At 50.4% G+C, this 17687-nt stretch overlaps 1 protein-coding gene across 1 annotated transcript in view; it reads right to left on the bottom strand.

Moving 5' to 3' along the window:
• Window positions 1-13300, bottom strand: part of FAM174A (family with sequence similarity 174 member A) — a 39640-nt gene extending 26340 nt beyond the window's left edge. Inside the window, exon 1 of the mRNA XM_026649186.2 lies at window positions 12910-13300. Coding sequence (XP_026504971.1) covers window positions 12910-13166 — 257 coding nt within the window. The 5' untranslated portion in view covers window positions 13167-13300. The remainder of the gene's footprint in view (window positions 1-12909) is intronic.
• Between the last annotated feature and the right edge of the window lie 4387 nt (window positions 13301-17687).

Here is a 17687-nt window from a genome sequence, read left to right as displayed (position 1 = left end):
GCTGAGCTTTTCACGTGTGGCTAGCAGGGATCTTCCTTGATACCAGCCACGCGGTAGAGGGAGGGATAAAGCGATCATCCCAGAGAATTGGATGGTGGGGGGGTTAGTTTGTTTTCTGCTGCTGAAGGTTAACAGAAAAACCGCAGCACTCAACGAGCTTTGCTTGGTATGTGGGAAAGGAGGGCGCAGAAGCCGAAAGACAATGGCTTACCATGGCCGCATGGAAGCCGAATTCTGTTGCCCGGACCTGCGTCTGTGATCTCTAGCAGCAAAGCCACAGGCACTCAATATTAAGAGGCAAAATGCGACCTTGCACAGAAATCACATGTGCTATGTAATGTGAATAGCGTTATTCACCGTGAAAGAGTATAAGCATTGTTCTGTAAAATGTATCCTTTTAAAAAATTCTCTCCTTTTTTCCCTCCCTCCAGCAGCTGCAAATTTTTCAAGCCTCCCTCCTCCGTCCCGAAGGCTATCTCAGATAAGGCGTCGGAAAAAGAGGATGCGAGACGAGATGTTCGCGGAAATCATGGAATCCACCCACAATGAAAGAGCTCATCTGAATGAGTGGAAGGACACAGTTTCAAAGTATAGAAAAGATGCCAGTGAATGTGAGGATAGGAGGGACCAATGTAAGGACAGAAGGGACCAACGTGAGGAGAGGAGAGACGCTCGAGATGAGAGGTGGCGGCAGGAAGATCAGAGGAGGCAGGATGCAACGCTGGGGCTGCTGCGTGAGCAAACAGACATGCTCCGGCGTCTGGTGGAGCTTCAGGAACGGCAGCAGGATCACAGACTGCCGCTGCAGCCCCTGTATAACCACCCTCCCCCCTCACCATGTTTCATAGCCTCCTCACCCAGACGTGTAAGAACGCGGGGGGGGGGGGAGGCTACGTGCACCCTCCCATTCCACCCCAGTGACCAGCCCAAGCAAAAGGCTGTCATTATTTTAACCTTTTTTTAGTGGCCTTTTCCTTCCCTCCGATCCTCCTCCCAAACCCCACCCGGGCTACCTTCTCAGTTCTCTCCCTCTTTTTATAATCAATTAATAAAGAATACATGATTTTTAAACGATGGTGACTTTATTTCCTTTGAAAGCAAGCTGTGATCGAAGGGGGAGTGTGGGTTGCCTACAGAGAATGAGTCAATAAAGGGGGCGGCTTTTCATCAAGGAGAAACAAACAGATCTTTCACAAGGTAGCCTGGCCAGTCATGAAACTGGTTCTCAAAGCTTCTCTGATGCGCCGCGCTTCCTGGTGTGCTCTTCTAATCGTCCTGGTGTCTGGCTGCGCATAATCAGCAGCCAGGCGATTTGCCTCAGCCTCCCACCCCACCATAAAGGACTCCCTCTTACTCTCACAGAGATTGTGGAGCACACAGCAAGCAGCAATAACAATGGGGATATTGGTTTGGCTGAGGTCTGAACGAGTCAGTAAAGTGCGCCAGCGACCTTTTAAACGGCCAAATGCACATTCTACCACCATTCTGCACTTGCTCAGCCTCTATTTGAACAGCTCCTGACTCCTGTCCAGGCTGCCTGTGTATGGCTTCATGAGCCATGGCATTAAGGAGTAGGCTGGGTCCCCAAGGATAACTATAGGCATTTCAACATCCCCAACGGTTATTTTCTTGTCCGGGAAGTAAGTCCCTTGCTGCAGCCGTTTAAACAGAATAGTGTTCCTGAAGACGCGAGCGTCATGAACTCTTCCTGGCCAGCCCACGTTGATGTTGGTGAAACATCCCCTGTGATCCACCAGTGCTTGCAGCACCATTGAAAAGTAACCCTTGCGGTTTATGTACTGGGTACCCTGGTGCTCTGGTGCCAAGATAGGGATATGGGTTCCATCTCGCCCCACCACAGTTAGGGAATCCCATTGCCACAAAGCCATCCACTATGGCCTGCACATTTCCCAGAGTCACTACCTTTCGTAGCAGCACCTCAATGATTGCTTTGGCTACTTGCAAGACAGCAGCCCCCACAGTAGATTTGCCCACTCCAAATTGATTCCCGACTGACCGGTCGAGCTGTCTGGCGTTGCAAGCTTCCACAGGGCTATCGCCACTCGCTTCTCAACTGTGAGGGCTGCTCTCATCCTGTTATTCTGGCGCTTCAGGGCAGGGGAAAGCAAGTCACAAAGTTCCATGAAAGTGCCCTTACGCATGCGAAAGTTTCGCAGCCACTGGGAATCGTCCCACACCTGCAACACTAGGCGGTCCCACCAGTCTGTGCTTGTTTCCCGGGCCCAGAATCGGCGTTCCACGGATAGAGCCTGCCCCATCAACAACATGATCTCCAAAGCGCCGGGACCCGCGGTTTGAGAGAAGTCTGTGCCCATGTCCATGTCCTTATCACTCTCGTCGCCGCGCTGCCATCGCCGCCTCCTCCTTGCTTCGTTTTTCTGGTCCTGGTTCAGCATAAACTGCACGATAATGCGCGAGGTGTTTACAATGTTCATGACTGCTGTCTTGAGCTGAGCAGGCTCCATGCTTGCCATGGTATGGTGTCTGCTGTGTTCACCCAGGAAAAAAGGCGCGAAATGGTTGTCTGGCGTTGCTTTCACGGAGGGAGGGGTGAGGCTGTACCCAGAACAACCTGCGACAATGTTTTTTGCCCCATCAGGCACTGGGATCTCAACCCAGAATTCCAATGGGCGGGGGAGACTACGGGAACTATGGGATAGCTATGGGATAACTACCCACAGTGCAACGCTCCGGAAATCGACGTTAGCCCCGGTACATGGACGCACACCGCCAAATTAATGTGCTTAGTGTGGCTGCATACATTCGACTTTATACAATCTGTTTCCAAAATTCGAATTCTGTAAATTCGGATTAATCCCGTAGTGTAGACATACCCTTATGGAAGAAGGATATATTTAAAATACATGACTTACTGGTTGGTACAAGGATATTAGAGGCAAGGTGGGAGAGGTATAACCTTTATTGGACCAACTTCTTGTTAGTATCTATTAGTAAATATTCATCCTTCTAGTCCTTTCTTTCTGTATATTTGATTATTTATATATCAACTATTCTTCAGAATCTTTATAATGTTAACAAAGAATAAGTTGAATTCTAAGGCCCAGAACACTGACTGACAAGTAACCCTACTCAGGAATTTTATGCATTAGGCCAGGGGTGGGCAATCTTTTTGGCCTGAGGGCCACATCTGGGAATAGAAATTGTATGGCGGGCCATGAATGCTCACAAAATTGGGGTTGAGGTGCAGGACAGTGAGAGTGTGAGGGCTCCAGGGTGGGGCCAGAAATGAGGAGTTCAGGGTGTGGGAGGGGGCTCCAGGACGGGGCGGGGGAGTGAGGTCCGGGGAGGAGGGGTGAGGGCTCTGGTGTTGGGCTAGGGATGGAGGGTTTGGGGTGCAGGAGGTGGCTCCAGGCTGGGAGCGAGGGGTTCGGAGGGCGGGAGGGAGATCAGGGCTTGGGCAGGGGTTTGGGGTACAGGGAGAGGCTCAGGGGTGCAGGCTCCAGGCAGCACTTACCTCAAGCATCTCCCGGAAGCAGCGGCATGTACCTTCTCCGGCTCCTACGCAGAGACGCAGACCAGGCAGCTCTGCAGGCTGCCCCGGCAGCTCTGCACGCTTCCCCATCCGCAGGCACCGCCTCTGTAGCTCCCATTGGCTGCGGTTCTAGGCCAATGGGAGCTGCGAGGGCAGCACTTGGGGCAGGGGCAGTGTAGGAGCCGGAAGGGGGCCATGCCGCTGCTTCTGGGTGCCACGTGGAGCGGCCCCCGAACCTGCTCCCCCACTGGAGCCCCAGACCCTGCTCCCCAGCAGGAGCTCGAGGGCCGGATTAAAACGGGTGGCGAGCCGGATCCAGCCCGCGGGCAGTAGTTTGCCCACCCCTGCATTAGGCTGTATTTAATAATTCATGGCATCTTCATGTCTATAAAACTTCAGATATTCTAGGAAACTCTCTCCCCATCGTTAAAATATAGCCTTACATAAGCATATATAAAGACTTGGGAAACTAATAAGAGATGATTGTTACAGCAGATGTTTTCTGTTGGGGACTCAACAGAGAAGAATAATCATGGGATAAGAAGGACCCACTGAGAGATACTATCTTAAAGAATTGTTGGTCCTCTCAGCTGTAAATAAATTATGCCTTCACATATAAATCAGGTAAACCGAGAATGTATAGAAATGACATCAGAACATACATTTCTTTGGCAAAAACCCTATATGACGACACTGGTATGAGAAGTTAAGTTGGGGAATGAAACTGCATACATCTCCAGATACAGTGAAGGAAAGAGACAGAGCCACCTTAGATCTGACAACAGAGTGGTAATGTATCTTTTCTTTCTATACTCTATATAGTCCTGTACTAATCTCTGGTTGATAATCTTTGATTAAATAATTCCAATTGAGCCTATTTTTCAACAATCTTGAGTTGTCACTAACTCAGATATACAACATACCGCTGGTGAAAGTGACAAGCTTTTGGGTTTACACAGAACCCTTCTTCAGGTCTGAAAAGCTACTCAGAGTGTCACAGCTAATAGAGGGTGGATTGTTTAGTATAAGGAATTAACATGCTATAAAAGACCATACAAGGTGAAGTGGGCAGTTTAACATCTCTGCAGTTCTAGGGCAAAGGAGGGTTAGTGAGTTATAGATTGTTCTAACTAAGCCGTAAATCCAGTGTCTTTGAGTCCATGAGTTTTAGGCTATGTCTACACTACAGCTTCTGTTGGCAAATTTTATGTCACTTAGGCCTGGTCTACACTAGGCTTTTATGTCGAATTTAGCGCCGTTATATCGAATTAACCCTGCACCCGTCCACACCAGGAAGCCATTTAGTTCGACATAGAGCTCTCTTTAAATCGATTTCTGTAATCCTCCCCAACGAGAGGAGTAGCGCTAAATTCGACATGGCCATGTCGAATTAGGCTAGGTGTGGATGGAAATCGACGCTAATAGCTCCGGGAGCTATCCCACAGTGCACCACTCTGTTGACGCTCTGGACAGCAGTCCGAGCTCGGATGCTCTGACCAGCCACTCCCCCGGGAAAATTTGAATTCCTTTTCCTGTCTGGGCAGTTTGAATCGCAGTTTCTGTTTGGACACCGTGGTGAGCTCAGCAGCAGTGGCAACGATGCAGAGCTCTCCAGCAGAGATGGCCGTGCAATCCAATAGAAAGAGGGCCCCAGCATGGACGGATTGGGAAGTCTTGGATCTCATCGCAGTGTGGGGCGATGAGTCCGTGCTTTCGGAGCTGCGCTCCAAAAGACGGAATGCAAAGATCTATGAGAAGATCTCTAAAGCCATGGCAGAGAGAGGCTACAGCCGGGATGCAACGCAGTGCCGCGTGAAAATCAAGGAGCTGAGACAAGGCTACCAGAAGACCAAAGAGGCAAACGGACGCTCTGGATCCCAGCCCCACACATCCCGTTTCTACGAGGCACTGCATTCCATCCTAGGTGCGGCCGCCACCACTACCCCACCCCTGACCGTGGACTCTGAGGATGGGATATTGTCCGCGGCCGGTTCCTCAGCGGACGGGGAAGAGGAGGAAGGAGATGAGGAGGACGAGGCAGTAGACAGCGCTTACAACGCTGATTTGCCCGACAGCCAGGAGCTCTTCATCACCCTGACAGAGATCCCCTACCAACCCTCCCCAGCCGTTACCCCAGACACAGATTCAGGGGACGGATCAAGCAGTAAGTGTTTTAAATATCTAAACATTTATTTACAACATAACTGGCGTATTTAAAATATTAACATTAGCTAAAGTGCTTTAAAACATGTAAACATTTATTTGCAACAAAACAGGAAGATTGAAAATATGAACAGTGGGTAAAGTGCTTCAAAACATGTAAACAGTAAAGTCAAACAAAAGGGGAATCAGTGCAAAGTGTATCATGATTTGTCTTTTTTTGGGCGCCTCAATATATAGTCCGAACCATTTTCAAAAAATTGCACAATGTCCGCTTCATGATTATAGTGCCCAAAACCCTGCAGTCATTTGTCCCTCCAAGGGCACCTAAGCCAGGAACTGGTCAATGTAACCGGGGATAGAGGCGAGATCCTCCGGGGAGAACTCCTCATACACCTCCTGCAGGTGTTTTTCCAGCCTCATCAGCAGGTTCCTGGGCAGGGAGAGCTTATTAGGCCCCCCGTGGTAGGACACGTTTCCCTGCCACAACGCCAGCAGGTACTCCGGGATCATGGCCTTGCACAGCAGTGCAGCAAATGGCCCCGGTTTCTGCAGGCTGTCCCGGAGCATCTTCTCCTTCTGGCTCTCGGAGACCTTCAGGAGGGTGATGTCTGGCATGACTCCCTGCTGTGAATTAGGTAGGGGAAAGTTAGTATTGGGACTGCTTGCCCGTCCCTTTATAGAACTGCAACCGCCGGTTTACAGCCACGCGGTTTACAGCCGCGAGGGGGTGGGACAGGGGCAGAGTTCATGCTTGCAGGATTGCTGCCAGCAGAGACTCGCATTGCTTTCTATTTGAAAGGAGGCCAGTGCCACTCTTAAAGTTTTAAGCGGCCACAAGTCTACGGCTTACCATGTTTGCCAGCTAGACAAAGTCCGGTGTCCAGCCCTGCTCCTCAGCTCGCCACAGCAAGACCGCAGGCACTGTAGGCGAGGGCAGAAAATTCGACCTTGTCCTCAGTGCGCGTGTGATAGGTGCTCTGCATGGTCTTGTTCACAGAGAAAGACTATGTTCTCTGTTCACAGATACATTGCTCTGTCTCAGGAATTCACTCCCTTTTTCCAATTCCCACAGCCACATCTGCCCAGAGGCTAGCGCACATTAGGAGGAGGAAGAAGAGGACACGGGAAGACATGTTTGCTGAACTAATGGCATGCTCCCGAGCACAGGCAGCCCAGCAGACACAGTGGAGGGAGAACTTGTCCCAAATGCACCGGGCAAACATGGAACGGGAGGAGAGGTGGCGACAGGAGGACAGGCAGGCTACTCAAACGCTGCTTGGACTAATGAGGGAGCAAACGGACACGCTCCGCCGCCTTGTGGATGTTCTGCAGGACCGGAGGCAGGAGGAGAGAGCCCCGCTGCAGTCTCTCTGTAACTGCCCTGCCCCGCCACCAAGTCCCATACCCCCCTCACCCAAAGTCCAAACACGGAGGGGTGGAAGGGGCCGTGAAAAATTTCACTCCACCCCTGCGGACTGCTCTACCACTAGAAGGCTCTCATTCCCCAAAATTTGAAAAGTCCTTTCCTACCCGCCTCACACAAGACCCCGTCCAAGTTTCACCCCCCCGTTCCATGTGCGGTTGTTAATAAAGAATACGTTTCTGTTCATTTCTGTTTCCATCCTCTTCTTTTGGAGGGGAGTCTGTCTGAAGGGGGGGGAAGGGGCTTGGTCATTGGACAGGACAGTCACCTTTAGCAGGGGGCAGGTGCAGCAGCAGGGCACATATACAGTGCAGTGACTAGTTATCCTGGTCAGTCTGGGAGGTGGTTTTCATGTTCTGTGTGGTGGGGGGGGGTGGTGTTGCTCTGTGACTTGGTGGCGGGGGAGGGCAGTTACAGATCTTATGCAGCGGTCCTTACCCTGGATCACAGAGCCGCGCAGCAGGGGATCTGTAACCCTCCTCCCCCTGCAAGACAGTCACATAGCCGACACATACACGCAGTCCCGGCCAGGAGGGCTGGCAGGCTCCGTTGAAACAACCAGTCCACCACCGCGGAGCCTGTCATTCCTGGAGTTTAGAAGCATCATTTGCATCACAACACTAAACCCGCCCCCCGCCACAGTCTGCGTCCCAGGTTTAAAACATTCCCGCGAAAACAGTAATAAAGACAATGGTGTCCATTAACAAAACAGAACAGATTTTATTTTTTGGGAAGGGGGTGAAGGGGGTATGTGATTGGAGAGGATAGTCGACGGCAACTGGGTAAAGAAACGGGGGCAAGTTCTGCTTCTGTGTCCACAAACTTAAAAGTCACTGGGTACCCTGCTCAGCCTTGAAACTGGCTTTCAAAGCCTCCCGGATGCACAGCGCGTCCCGCTGGGCTCTTCTAATCGCCCGGCTGTCTGGCTGGGCGTAATCAGCAGCCAGGCTATTTGCCTCAACCTCCCACCCCGCCATAAAGGTCTCCCCCTTGCTCTCACAGAGATTGTGGAGCACACAGCAAGCTGCAATAACGATGGGGATATTGGTTTCGCTGAGATCACAGCGAGTGAGTAAGCTTCTCCATCTCCCCTTGAGACGGCCAAAAGCACACTCCACCACCATTCTGCACTTGCTCAGCCGGTAGTTAAACAGTTCTTTTTCTGTGTCCAGGGCGCCAGTATAGGGCTTCATGAGCCAGGGCATTAGTGGGTAGGCTGGGTCCCCGAGGATCACTGTAGGCATCTCCACATCCCCCACAGTTATCTTGTGGTCCGGGAAGTAAATACCTTCCTGCAGCCGTCTAAACAGACCAGAGTTCCTGAACACGCGAGCGTCATGAACCTTGCCCGGCCATCCGACATAGATGTTTGTAAACCGTCCCCGATGGTCCACCAGTGCTTGCAGCACCATTGAAAAGTAGCCCTTTCTATTGATGTACTGGCTGGCCTGGTGGCCCGGTCCCAGGATAGGGATGTGAGTCCCATCTATAGCCCCACCGCAGTTTGGGAATCCCATCGCAGCGAAGCCATCTATGATGGCCTGCGCGTTTCCCAGGGTCACTACCTTTGACAGCAGTACCTTGACGATTGCCTTGGCTACTTGCATGACAACAACCCCCACGGTAGATTTGCCCACGCCAAAGTGGTTCGCGACTGACCGGTAGCTGTCCGGCGTTGCAAGCTTCCAGAGGGCTATGGCCACTCGCTTCTGGACAGTCAGGGCTGCTCGCATGCGGGTGTCCTTGCGCTTCAGGGCAGGGGACAGCAAGTCACAAAGTTCCAGGAAAGTGCCCTTCCGCATGCGAAAGTTTCGCAGCCACTGGGATTCATCCCAGACCTGAAGCACTATGCGGTCCCACCAGTCCGTGCTTGTTTCCCGGGCCCAGAATCGCCGTTCAACAAAATCCACATGCCCCATTGCCACCGTGATGTCCTGGGCGCTGGGGCTCGTGGTTTCTGACAGCTCTGTGCTACTCTCCGACTTCAGGCCCTCACGGCGGTGCCGTAGCCTCCTCGCCTGATTACTCTGCATCTGCCTCAGGGTAAGGTGTATGATAAGGTGCGAGGCGTTGAGAACGGCCACAACTGCAGCGATGGTCGCAGCGGGATCCATGATCGCAGTGCTGTGGCGTCCGCGCTGTCACTGATCAAAAAGTGCGCGAACTGATTTCCCGCCGGCGCTTTCAGGGAGGGAGGCAGGGCGGTAGTGACTGACGGATGACGACAGTTACCCAAAAGCACCCTCGCCACATTTTTTTACCCAGAAGGCATTGGGGGCTCGACCCAGAATTCCAATGGGCAGCGGGGACTGCGGGAACTGTGGGATAGCTGCCCACAGTGCACTGCTTCCAATGTCGACGCTTTCCCTGGTACTGTGGACTGACAAAGTCGAATTACTGTCCTTAGTGTAGACACACACGTTCGACTTTCTAATATCGATTGCACATATTCGATTTAACTAAAATCGAACTACTCTCGTAGTGTAGACATACCCTTAGGGTGTGAATATTTCACCCCTCTGAGCAACATAAATTAAACTGACATAAGCATTCATGTGAGAGCTTCTCCCACCAACATCACTTATGCTGCTTGCAGAGGTGGTTTCTTTAAGCCAACGGGAGAGCTCTCTCTCCCGTCGGCATAGAGTGTCTTCACTAAATGTGCTGCAGGGCACAGCTGTATCAGTACCTGTATCAAAAGAACCTACTTCATTACAAAAAAAACCTCTGCAATCGCACACCCCTAGTTGTCATCTACCACCCTATGCTGGAAACCATACAGGGTATCATTAAACAATTAGAATCTGTGCTTGACAGGGAACACGTCCTGAAAGAAATCTTTCCCAAACTCCCTCTTCTGGCCTTCAAACAACCCCCCAACTTTGGCAAATTCATTAACAGAAGCAAGTTTCCCACAGTCCAAGACAAACACAAACTCAAAGCAGCACCAGACGCTGCCAGAACAACAGATACAAAACTTGCAGATATATCTCCACTGCTACAATGATTAATAGCTACCCAAACATACCTTTCAAGACACGTGGTGTACCTAATCCATTGCACTAAATATCCCAATAACAAGAATTACTTGTAACAAAAGTAAATAAGAAATTTTCAGAGTGAAGTCAATTTAAAATTGACAGGTCCCCTTAAAGAATCACATCTGAAGCTTGACGGTACTTGGTGCATGAAAATATGCCTCTCTCCCAAAACAAAACAATAACCATCCCTGCAAAATTTCTGCAAACATATAAAAGTAACTGGATTTAAAAATAAAGTAATTTCACAATTTCACACATGCTTTCATTCTCCATGTATCTCCAAGCTTTACAACAAGAGATAAGTGCATATTTTCCACATATGCAAGTATATATGCTTGCTATTTTATTAATGAGAGGAAAATCAGCATGGACTCCAAGCTATCAAAAAGCGTGGATAGGGAAAACTAATGTCAGAGAAAACAATCCAAGATACAAAATACCAGTTGTGCCAGACTACAGCTGAAAGAAAGTTTTAGGACTACTTAAGCAATTAGGTCACTCATCTTAATGTACCTGAGTGTTCTGGATCTTACTTGTCAAAAAATGATAATATTCCTTTTTAGAAGAGATGTTACATAATGCAATAAATTGGTTAGCATACTGCTGAAGGGCTCAAATATTAACTTTGAAGCTTACATCTTTTAATGCAAAATTATCAATTTACCACAAAAGTGAATCAACTTGGGGTATATGTTGAATCTTTAAGACATTTGCAAGTTAAAGATTGGCAATCACACAGTGCAGCTCTGCATTGGATCATCTGTGCAAGATTCACTCTTTGGTGACGCAAAACAAACCAAAGGCATTAAATTGAAATATGAGTTCTTCAGTCTAGCAGAGAAAAATATAACATGATCCAATGGCTAGTCACTGAAGCTAGAAAATTCAGACAGGAAATAAGGCTTACATTTTTAACTGTGAAAGTAATTAACCACTGGAACAATTTCCCAAGAGGTTGTGATGGATTCTTCATCACTGGCAACTTTAAAATCAAGACTGGATGTTTGTCTAAAAGATACACTCTAGGAATAATTTGGGGAAAGTTCTATGGCCTGTGCTATACAGGAGGTAAGACTAGATGATCACAATGGCCCTTTCCAGCCTTAGAATCTATTAAACATGTCAGATTGTATTTATGTATCTCTCTCTCTCATATGCACATATGTTATCTTGAATGAAAACTGGTAACCCTATTTTAAATAAATATGCTGAACTCGCAAAACAGAGTAAGAAGGTGTTGCTCCAGCACTAAACTTGGTCATTTTTCTGGTTTAGATTCATAGATTCTAAGGTCAGAAGGGACTACTGTGATTATCTCCTGCCAAACACAGGCCATAGAGCTTCCTTACTTGAGCTACAGCATATCTTTCAGAAAAAAAAAATCCAATCTTGGTTTAAAAACTGACAATGATAGAGAATCTATTACAACCCTTGGTAAATTGTTCCAACAGTTAACTACCCTTTCTGGTTTTATGATACAGATCATCTTCAATTTAATGTAAAAAGAATTTGAAAAATAACGACAAGTGAGCAATGAAGAGCAGCATTATTGATTTGACAACATACAAGAGCAAGTCTACACTACAGCGCTACATTGGCGCAGTTGCACCAATGCAGCTGCGCCACTGTAGTATTTGTGCTGAGGGGAGAGTGCTCTCCCGTTGGCATAGCGTGTCTTCACCAGACACACTATACCAACGGGATATGCCAACAGGAGAGCGCTCTCTCCTCAGCACAAATACTCCACCTCCGCGAGAGGCAGAAGCTATGTTGGCAAGAGAGAGTCTCCTGCCGATATAGTGCCGGAGTGGACAGTGCTTAGGTCGCTGTAACTTGTCTTTTTCATACCCCTGAGTGATGTAAGTTACATTGACTTAAACAGTAGTGTAGACCAGCCCCAAGTCTCAAAAGGTAGCCAAGGATAAGCCACAGAGGACTTTTAAATCAATGTTTCTCCACAAGGACATTAAAAGTGAAGACAAGTAGACATGTGCTTGAGCAGACGTGCAGAGGGGCAAGGAGAGGGGGTAACGTGGTCAAAACAATGAGGATTCTTACAGCAAGACTGAATGGGTGTAAAATGTGACACAGGTGTTTGGGGATTAACATGTGACATTTTATGTTTAGAATCATAGATTATTAGGGTTGGAAGGGACCTCAGAAGATCATCTAGTCCAACTCCCTGCTCAAAGCAGGATCAATCCCCAACTAAATCCCCAAATGGCCCCCTCAAGGATTGAACTCACAACCCTGGGTTTAGCAGGCCAAAGCTCAAACCACTGAGCTATCCCTCCCCCCGTAGGCATCTATAACTATGCTGTCAACATTTTAGAATGGTACTTGACCTGTGACATTCAGTCCAAGGCAGATAACAAAGGACTGCTCCTCCCTAGAAAGCGCTGCCCGAAGTACCTGACATCAGCAAGAAGGCAAAACAGCTAAGGAACCGAAGGTGATGGGCACAGGAGGGTGCAAGGCTAATGCCAGTGCAGTTTCTCCTGCAGAGGATGCACAGCGCGAGATGTCCGTGTCGTACCCCACGGGATGCCCCGGGACAGGCTGCGCTGGGCACGCAGTGTTTGGCTCCGTACACCTCACCTGAGCGCTCATTAGCAAATCCCCCGGCGTGTGCAGCGAGAAATCCTCACACCCCACGGCCAGCCCCGCTGCACCCGGGCCCGGAGGTGGGGCACTGCAGGGGAAGCAACGACCCCCGCGCCCGGCAGAACCCGACAGGGCTTATATCCCCCGCCCGCCTGGCCCCTCACCGCACGGTCCGGATCACGAAGTAGACGATGAGGGCGGCGCTGGCCACCACGAGCACAGCCAGGGCGCGCTGGGTCATGGGCTGGTCCCGCTCGGGCGGGGCCCTGCTGCTGCCATTGCTGCTCCGCGTCGCCTCCCCGGGGGTGCTGCCTTGCGGGGGCGTCGAGCGGGCCGGCGGGTCGCTGTTCGCCGCGGCAGCCTCCTCGCACAGCGCTCCCAGCAGCAGCCCGGTCAGGAGCCAGCGCAGCGGCGGCCGCATCGCGCCCCCTCCCTGCCCGGCTCGGGTACGGCCACGGCCTCCAGGGGGAGCCGCCGCGGCCTAGGCGCGGCCGGGCTCTGCAGCCGCGGCAGAGGAAGCGGAAGTTCTCATCATGGCTCCGAGTCCGGCAGGGCCGCCGCTGCCATGGACGCTCCCGGGCCGCCGCTGTTGCTGTCAGGTGACCGAGGCGCGGCGCTCCAAAACTAAACTGGGGTCGACGCATGCGCGATTGCAGCTCAAGCCTGAGGGCGCGCGCGTGGCGACTTGGGCAGGGTGGTTGCTGCTGGCTGTAGCGCTGGGCAGAGGCCGACTGCAGGCGGGTATCAGGCGCCACGCCGGGCTCTGCGGACGCAGGGACGAGAGTGTGAGCAAAAAGGGGGGACCCACCCCAAACTCTGTGCTCCGGGATAAGGCAAGAGCCGGAGGTACCCGGATCCCGCTGGCTGTCTTTGGCTCTCTCCTCCTCCCCCACTTGCAGGGGGAAGCCAGGCCCGGAATTTTTTCGGGCCCCCCAACAAGGGTGGACCGGCTAAACAGGGCCGACGAGGGGGGGAAGCCAGGCCCCCTTCCGGACCGGCGGGCCCCGGTAATTTGTACCGACTCACAGCCCCACGCCCCCGTCGGCCCTGTTTAGCTGGTCCGCCCTTGCTGGGGGGCCGGGAAAAAAAATTTCACCGGGGCCCTGCACCATCCACTACCTAGGGAACAAGCCTCGCTCTTCCTAGTGCAACTACCCGCCCGCTCGCAGCCTTTGGCTCCCAGAACACAAGCGCTGCCGCAACCCAGATCTGGATCCTTTCAGGGTTTATCTCACCCCCAAGGCTACTGGCAGGAACAGGGACCACGTGTACCAGCCCCTCCTACTGCGCCCAAAGCATTCCAGACCTTGAGTGTATGATAGTGCATGAGGCTGCGAAATACTGTAGATCCGGCACCTAGAGCAAGCTGGATCGTGGTAATTTTTGTGCCCAAACCCCATACTGTAAAGAATCTAAACAAATCTATTGTAGCTGTTTCTAGTTCATCATAAATATCTTCCAGCTTCTGGATAAAAATCTGCCCTGTGACGGGGGAGGGGGTTGCCAATTTTCTAATCGCATAAAACCCAACAATCTTGCCCCGCCCCTTTCCTGAGGCCCTGCCCCTTCTCTGAGGATCCGCCCCTGCTCACTCCATCTCTCCTCCCTGCATGGCTCATTGTCCCCCACCCTCACTCTCTTTCACTGGATTGGGGCCGGGGGTTGAGGTATAGGATGGGGTGAGGGCTCTGGTTGGGGGTGTGGGCTCCAGGGTGGGGCCAGAAATGAGCGGCTCAGGGTGCTGGAGGGGGCTCTGGGCAGGGTTGGAGTGTGGAAGGGGGTGAGGGCTCCTGCTAGGGATGTGAGCATTGGGTTGGGGTCAGAAATCAGGGGTGCAGGGTGCGGGTGGGAACTCCGGGATAGGGCAGGGGGTTGGGATGTGGGAGGGGGTGTGGACTCTGGGGTGGGGCTAGGGTAAGAGGTTTGGGGTGCAGGAAGGGGCTCAGGGCTGGGGCAGGGGAGCTGGGCATGGGAGGGGGTGCGGGCTCTGGGAGGGAGTTTGGGTGTGGGAAGGAGCTCAGGGCTGGGGCAGAGGGTTGTGGTGCAGGCTCCAGGAGGGAGTTTGGCTGCAGAAGGGGACTCAGGGCTGGGACAGGGGGTTGGGGCATGGGAGGGGTGTGCAGGCTGTGGGAGGTTGTTTGGGTGCAGGAGGGGGATCAGGGATGGGACAGGGGGTTGGGTTACAGGCTCTGGGAGGAAGTTAGGGTGCAGGAGGGGGTTCCAACTTGGGACAGGAGGTTGGGGTGCAGGAGGGGATTCGGGGTGTAGGCTCCAGCCGAGCGACACTTACCTCAGGCAGCTTCCGGAAGCGGCCAGCATGTCCGGCTCTGAGGCGGAGGGGCCAGGTGGCTCTGTGGGCTGCCCGTGCCTGCAGGTGCCACTCCCGCAGCTCCCAATTACCAGCCAATGGGAGCAGTGGAGTCAGCACTCGGGGCAGGGGCAGTGCGTGGAGCCCCTGTGCTCACCCCTGCACCTAGGAACCAGACATGCCGGCCGCTTCCGGGAGCCACGCAGAGCCAGGACAGGCAGGGAGCCTGCCTTAGTCCTGCTGCGCCACTGACCAGACACCTGGCAACCTCAACCGGACGCCGCTGACCAGATGCCTGGCAACCCTACCTCTGACACATCTTGGTCCAATAGCACTGGAGAAATTACCAGCTGGTACCTAGCTCATGCTGGATCATGCCAGGTTTTAATCCCAATCTTCTGAATTCTACTATCTGAATAAAAAGTAATGTACCAAATCCTAATGACCTTAAATGCCTGTTGCAAAAGGTACAGCAGAATTGCAAAAACAAGCTGATTCCAGTGACTTCTTTTATCCCAATCCCCCAAATCCTACCAGCTAAATCAAGAAGTGCATTTTTTTCAGTTCTGTTGGAAAAATGCAGACCTCAATACAGCAATTACAATTTTGATTTCATGAGAGCCCCATTTTCTGCTGAAAAAACACTGATGGAAAATTTCCACTTTCTCTATCCAAGATATTTGCAGTGGAGAAGTGAAGATAATTGAAAAGTTAATTCTAACTTTTCAGAAATGAGAAATTAGGCAACGAGTAATCGTTTTTTGAGTCCTGATTATACTATTGAGTACTTTCTGATGGACGGTAGATTCCCCTCTTCAAAGGAAATATTGACAACCTCTATCAGTAGGGTTCCCATATACTCTTTACTTTTTTCCCCCCCAACAGCCACAGATTTCATGAATCAGTCTCATTTAGTGGCTTTGATTTCTTTCTGTACATTACACTTTCTGTGACAAAATCTGGGCTGGAGAGTGTCGTTGTCAGTCTGGATTTTTCTGGTCAAGCAGGAGCATGAACATATATTTCTATTTTGACAGTACAATTTGGAGACTATGAGCCAAAATAATCTAAACTCCAGCAGGTTTCAGGAACTGGAAATATCTTTGTGGTGCTATTGGGTTTTTGTTTTTGTTTATTTTTTAAACATGTGGCTTCCACAAAATCAAAATTTTCCAGTTTTTTTTATTTTTAAGTTTCTTTTATGTTGAGAAAAATTAAACTAATTATTTAATTTCAGCTAATATTGTCCCATATTGAAACATTTTGGTTTGCTCAGACAAAGAGAAACATTTACTTTCAGACCAATTTGACATTAAACTGTCTGCCTGAACTGTTGTGGCAGCTCACCGGAGTTGTAGTTCAGGTGCCTCATGCACCTATTTTCCCCTACCGTCTGGGCTCCCTTACCAGACTACATCTCCCATGATGCAGTGTAGATGCATTATGGTCTCTCTTCTGACTGAATTGCCATTGTGCATCATGGGTGTCCATGACTGCAGTTTATCACTGAAATTTTTTGAGACTTTTAATTCCACCCAAAGTTAATATTTCAACATTTCATCCTGGTTTAAAGATGTACACAAATGTAGAAATATTGGAATTTCCTATCGGATGTAAATTTTGATTTTGATCACCTCTAATCTTGGACCCTGTGACCCTGTGTACAAGAAAGGTAATGATTTGTGTCACTGCTGTTACACAATTACCATAAATCTTATACAAAGTGTATCATGTAAAGCAGTGGTTCTTAACCTTTACTGCAGCCTGCACCCCTTTGGTTCTCAAAATATATTCTTGCACCCCTTCAACCTAAAAAATATGTTCTCGCACCCCTTAAACCTAGGTATATTTTTGTTTGTATATTACAGTAATCGTTAAAAAATGTATAATGTTAATAAATACATAGGTTTGATGAAACAAAGTAGTTGTACTTACGTGCCTGTGCTTAATTTGTGGTTTTGATGATTTGCCTTCTAAAAAAATCTGGCATGTCTCGCACCCCCAGAAAGGGCATCTCGCAGGTTAAGGTGCACCCCAGGTTAAGACCCACTGATGTAAAGTGTCATTGGAAAATTTATTTGCTAAGTACTGTTATCCTGTTTATATATACACATGTATCATCTTTGTATCTGACGTTATGAATATTGGCTATGTGCTTGTATCTTAAACCTGTGTTTTGTTCCTGGGTGACACCCTCCAGATACAATTACATCAAGGCTAGACAGCTGTGTATTGATAGCCCATCAAGGCCTCTCAGCTCCCACAATGGGCCATTGAAAAAAACTCATCTCACCCAGATGGCTCTTGCTGAGGATGCTTCAGACAATGAGGATCCAATGGCCGCCCCCTGTGATTCAGCAAACCATGCAAGGACATGTGATATGCTCTTGTAACCCTGGACTCCATCTCAGTGGCGTAGCCAGGTTCTAAGAGCAGGGGGAGCAAACATAAAAAAGGCGCCCCCCTTGGCTCCTCCTCTGGCCATGCCCCCCTTGGCTCCTCCTCCGGCCACTCCGCGCCCCCCCCCTTTTGGGGTCCACTCCGCGCTGGCCTCCCCTCTGCGCTGCTACGGTGCTGAGCACCCCCCTCGCCGGGCTCCCCAGGCGGGGGGTGAGGTGACACCCCCATGTGCCC

This window comes from Terrapene carolina, unplaced genomic scaffold (genome assembly GCF_002925995.2).
Source record: "Terrapene carolina triunguis isolate 2854851 unplaced genomic scaffold, T_m_triunguis-2.0 Scaffold69, whole genome shotgun sequence".
In the NCBI taxonomy this organism is placed as follows: Eukaryota; Metazoa; Chordata; order Testudines; family Emydidae; genus Terrapene; species Terrapene triunguis.
The sequence above is the reverse complement of the archived record's forward strand: the minus strand, read 5'-3'. Positions and strand labels throughout refer to the sequence as shown.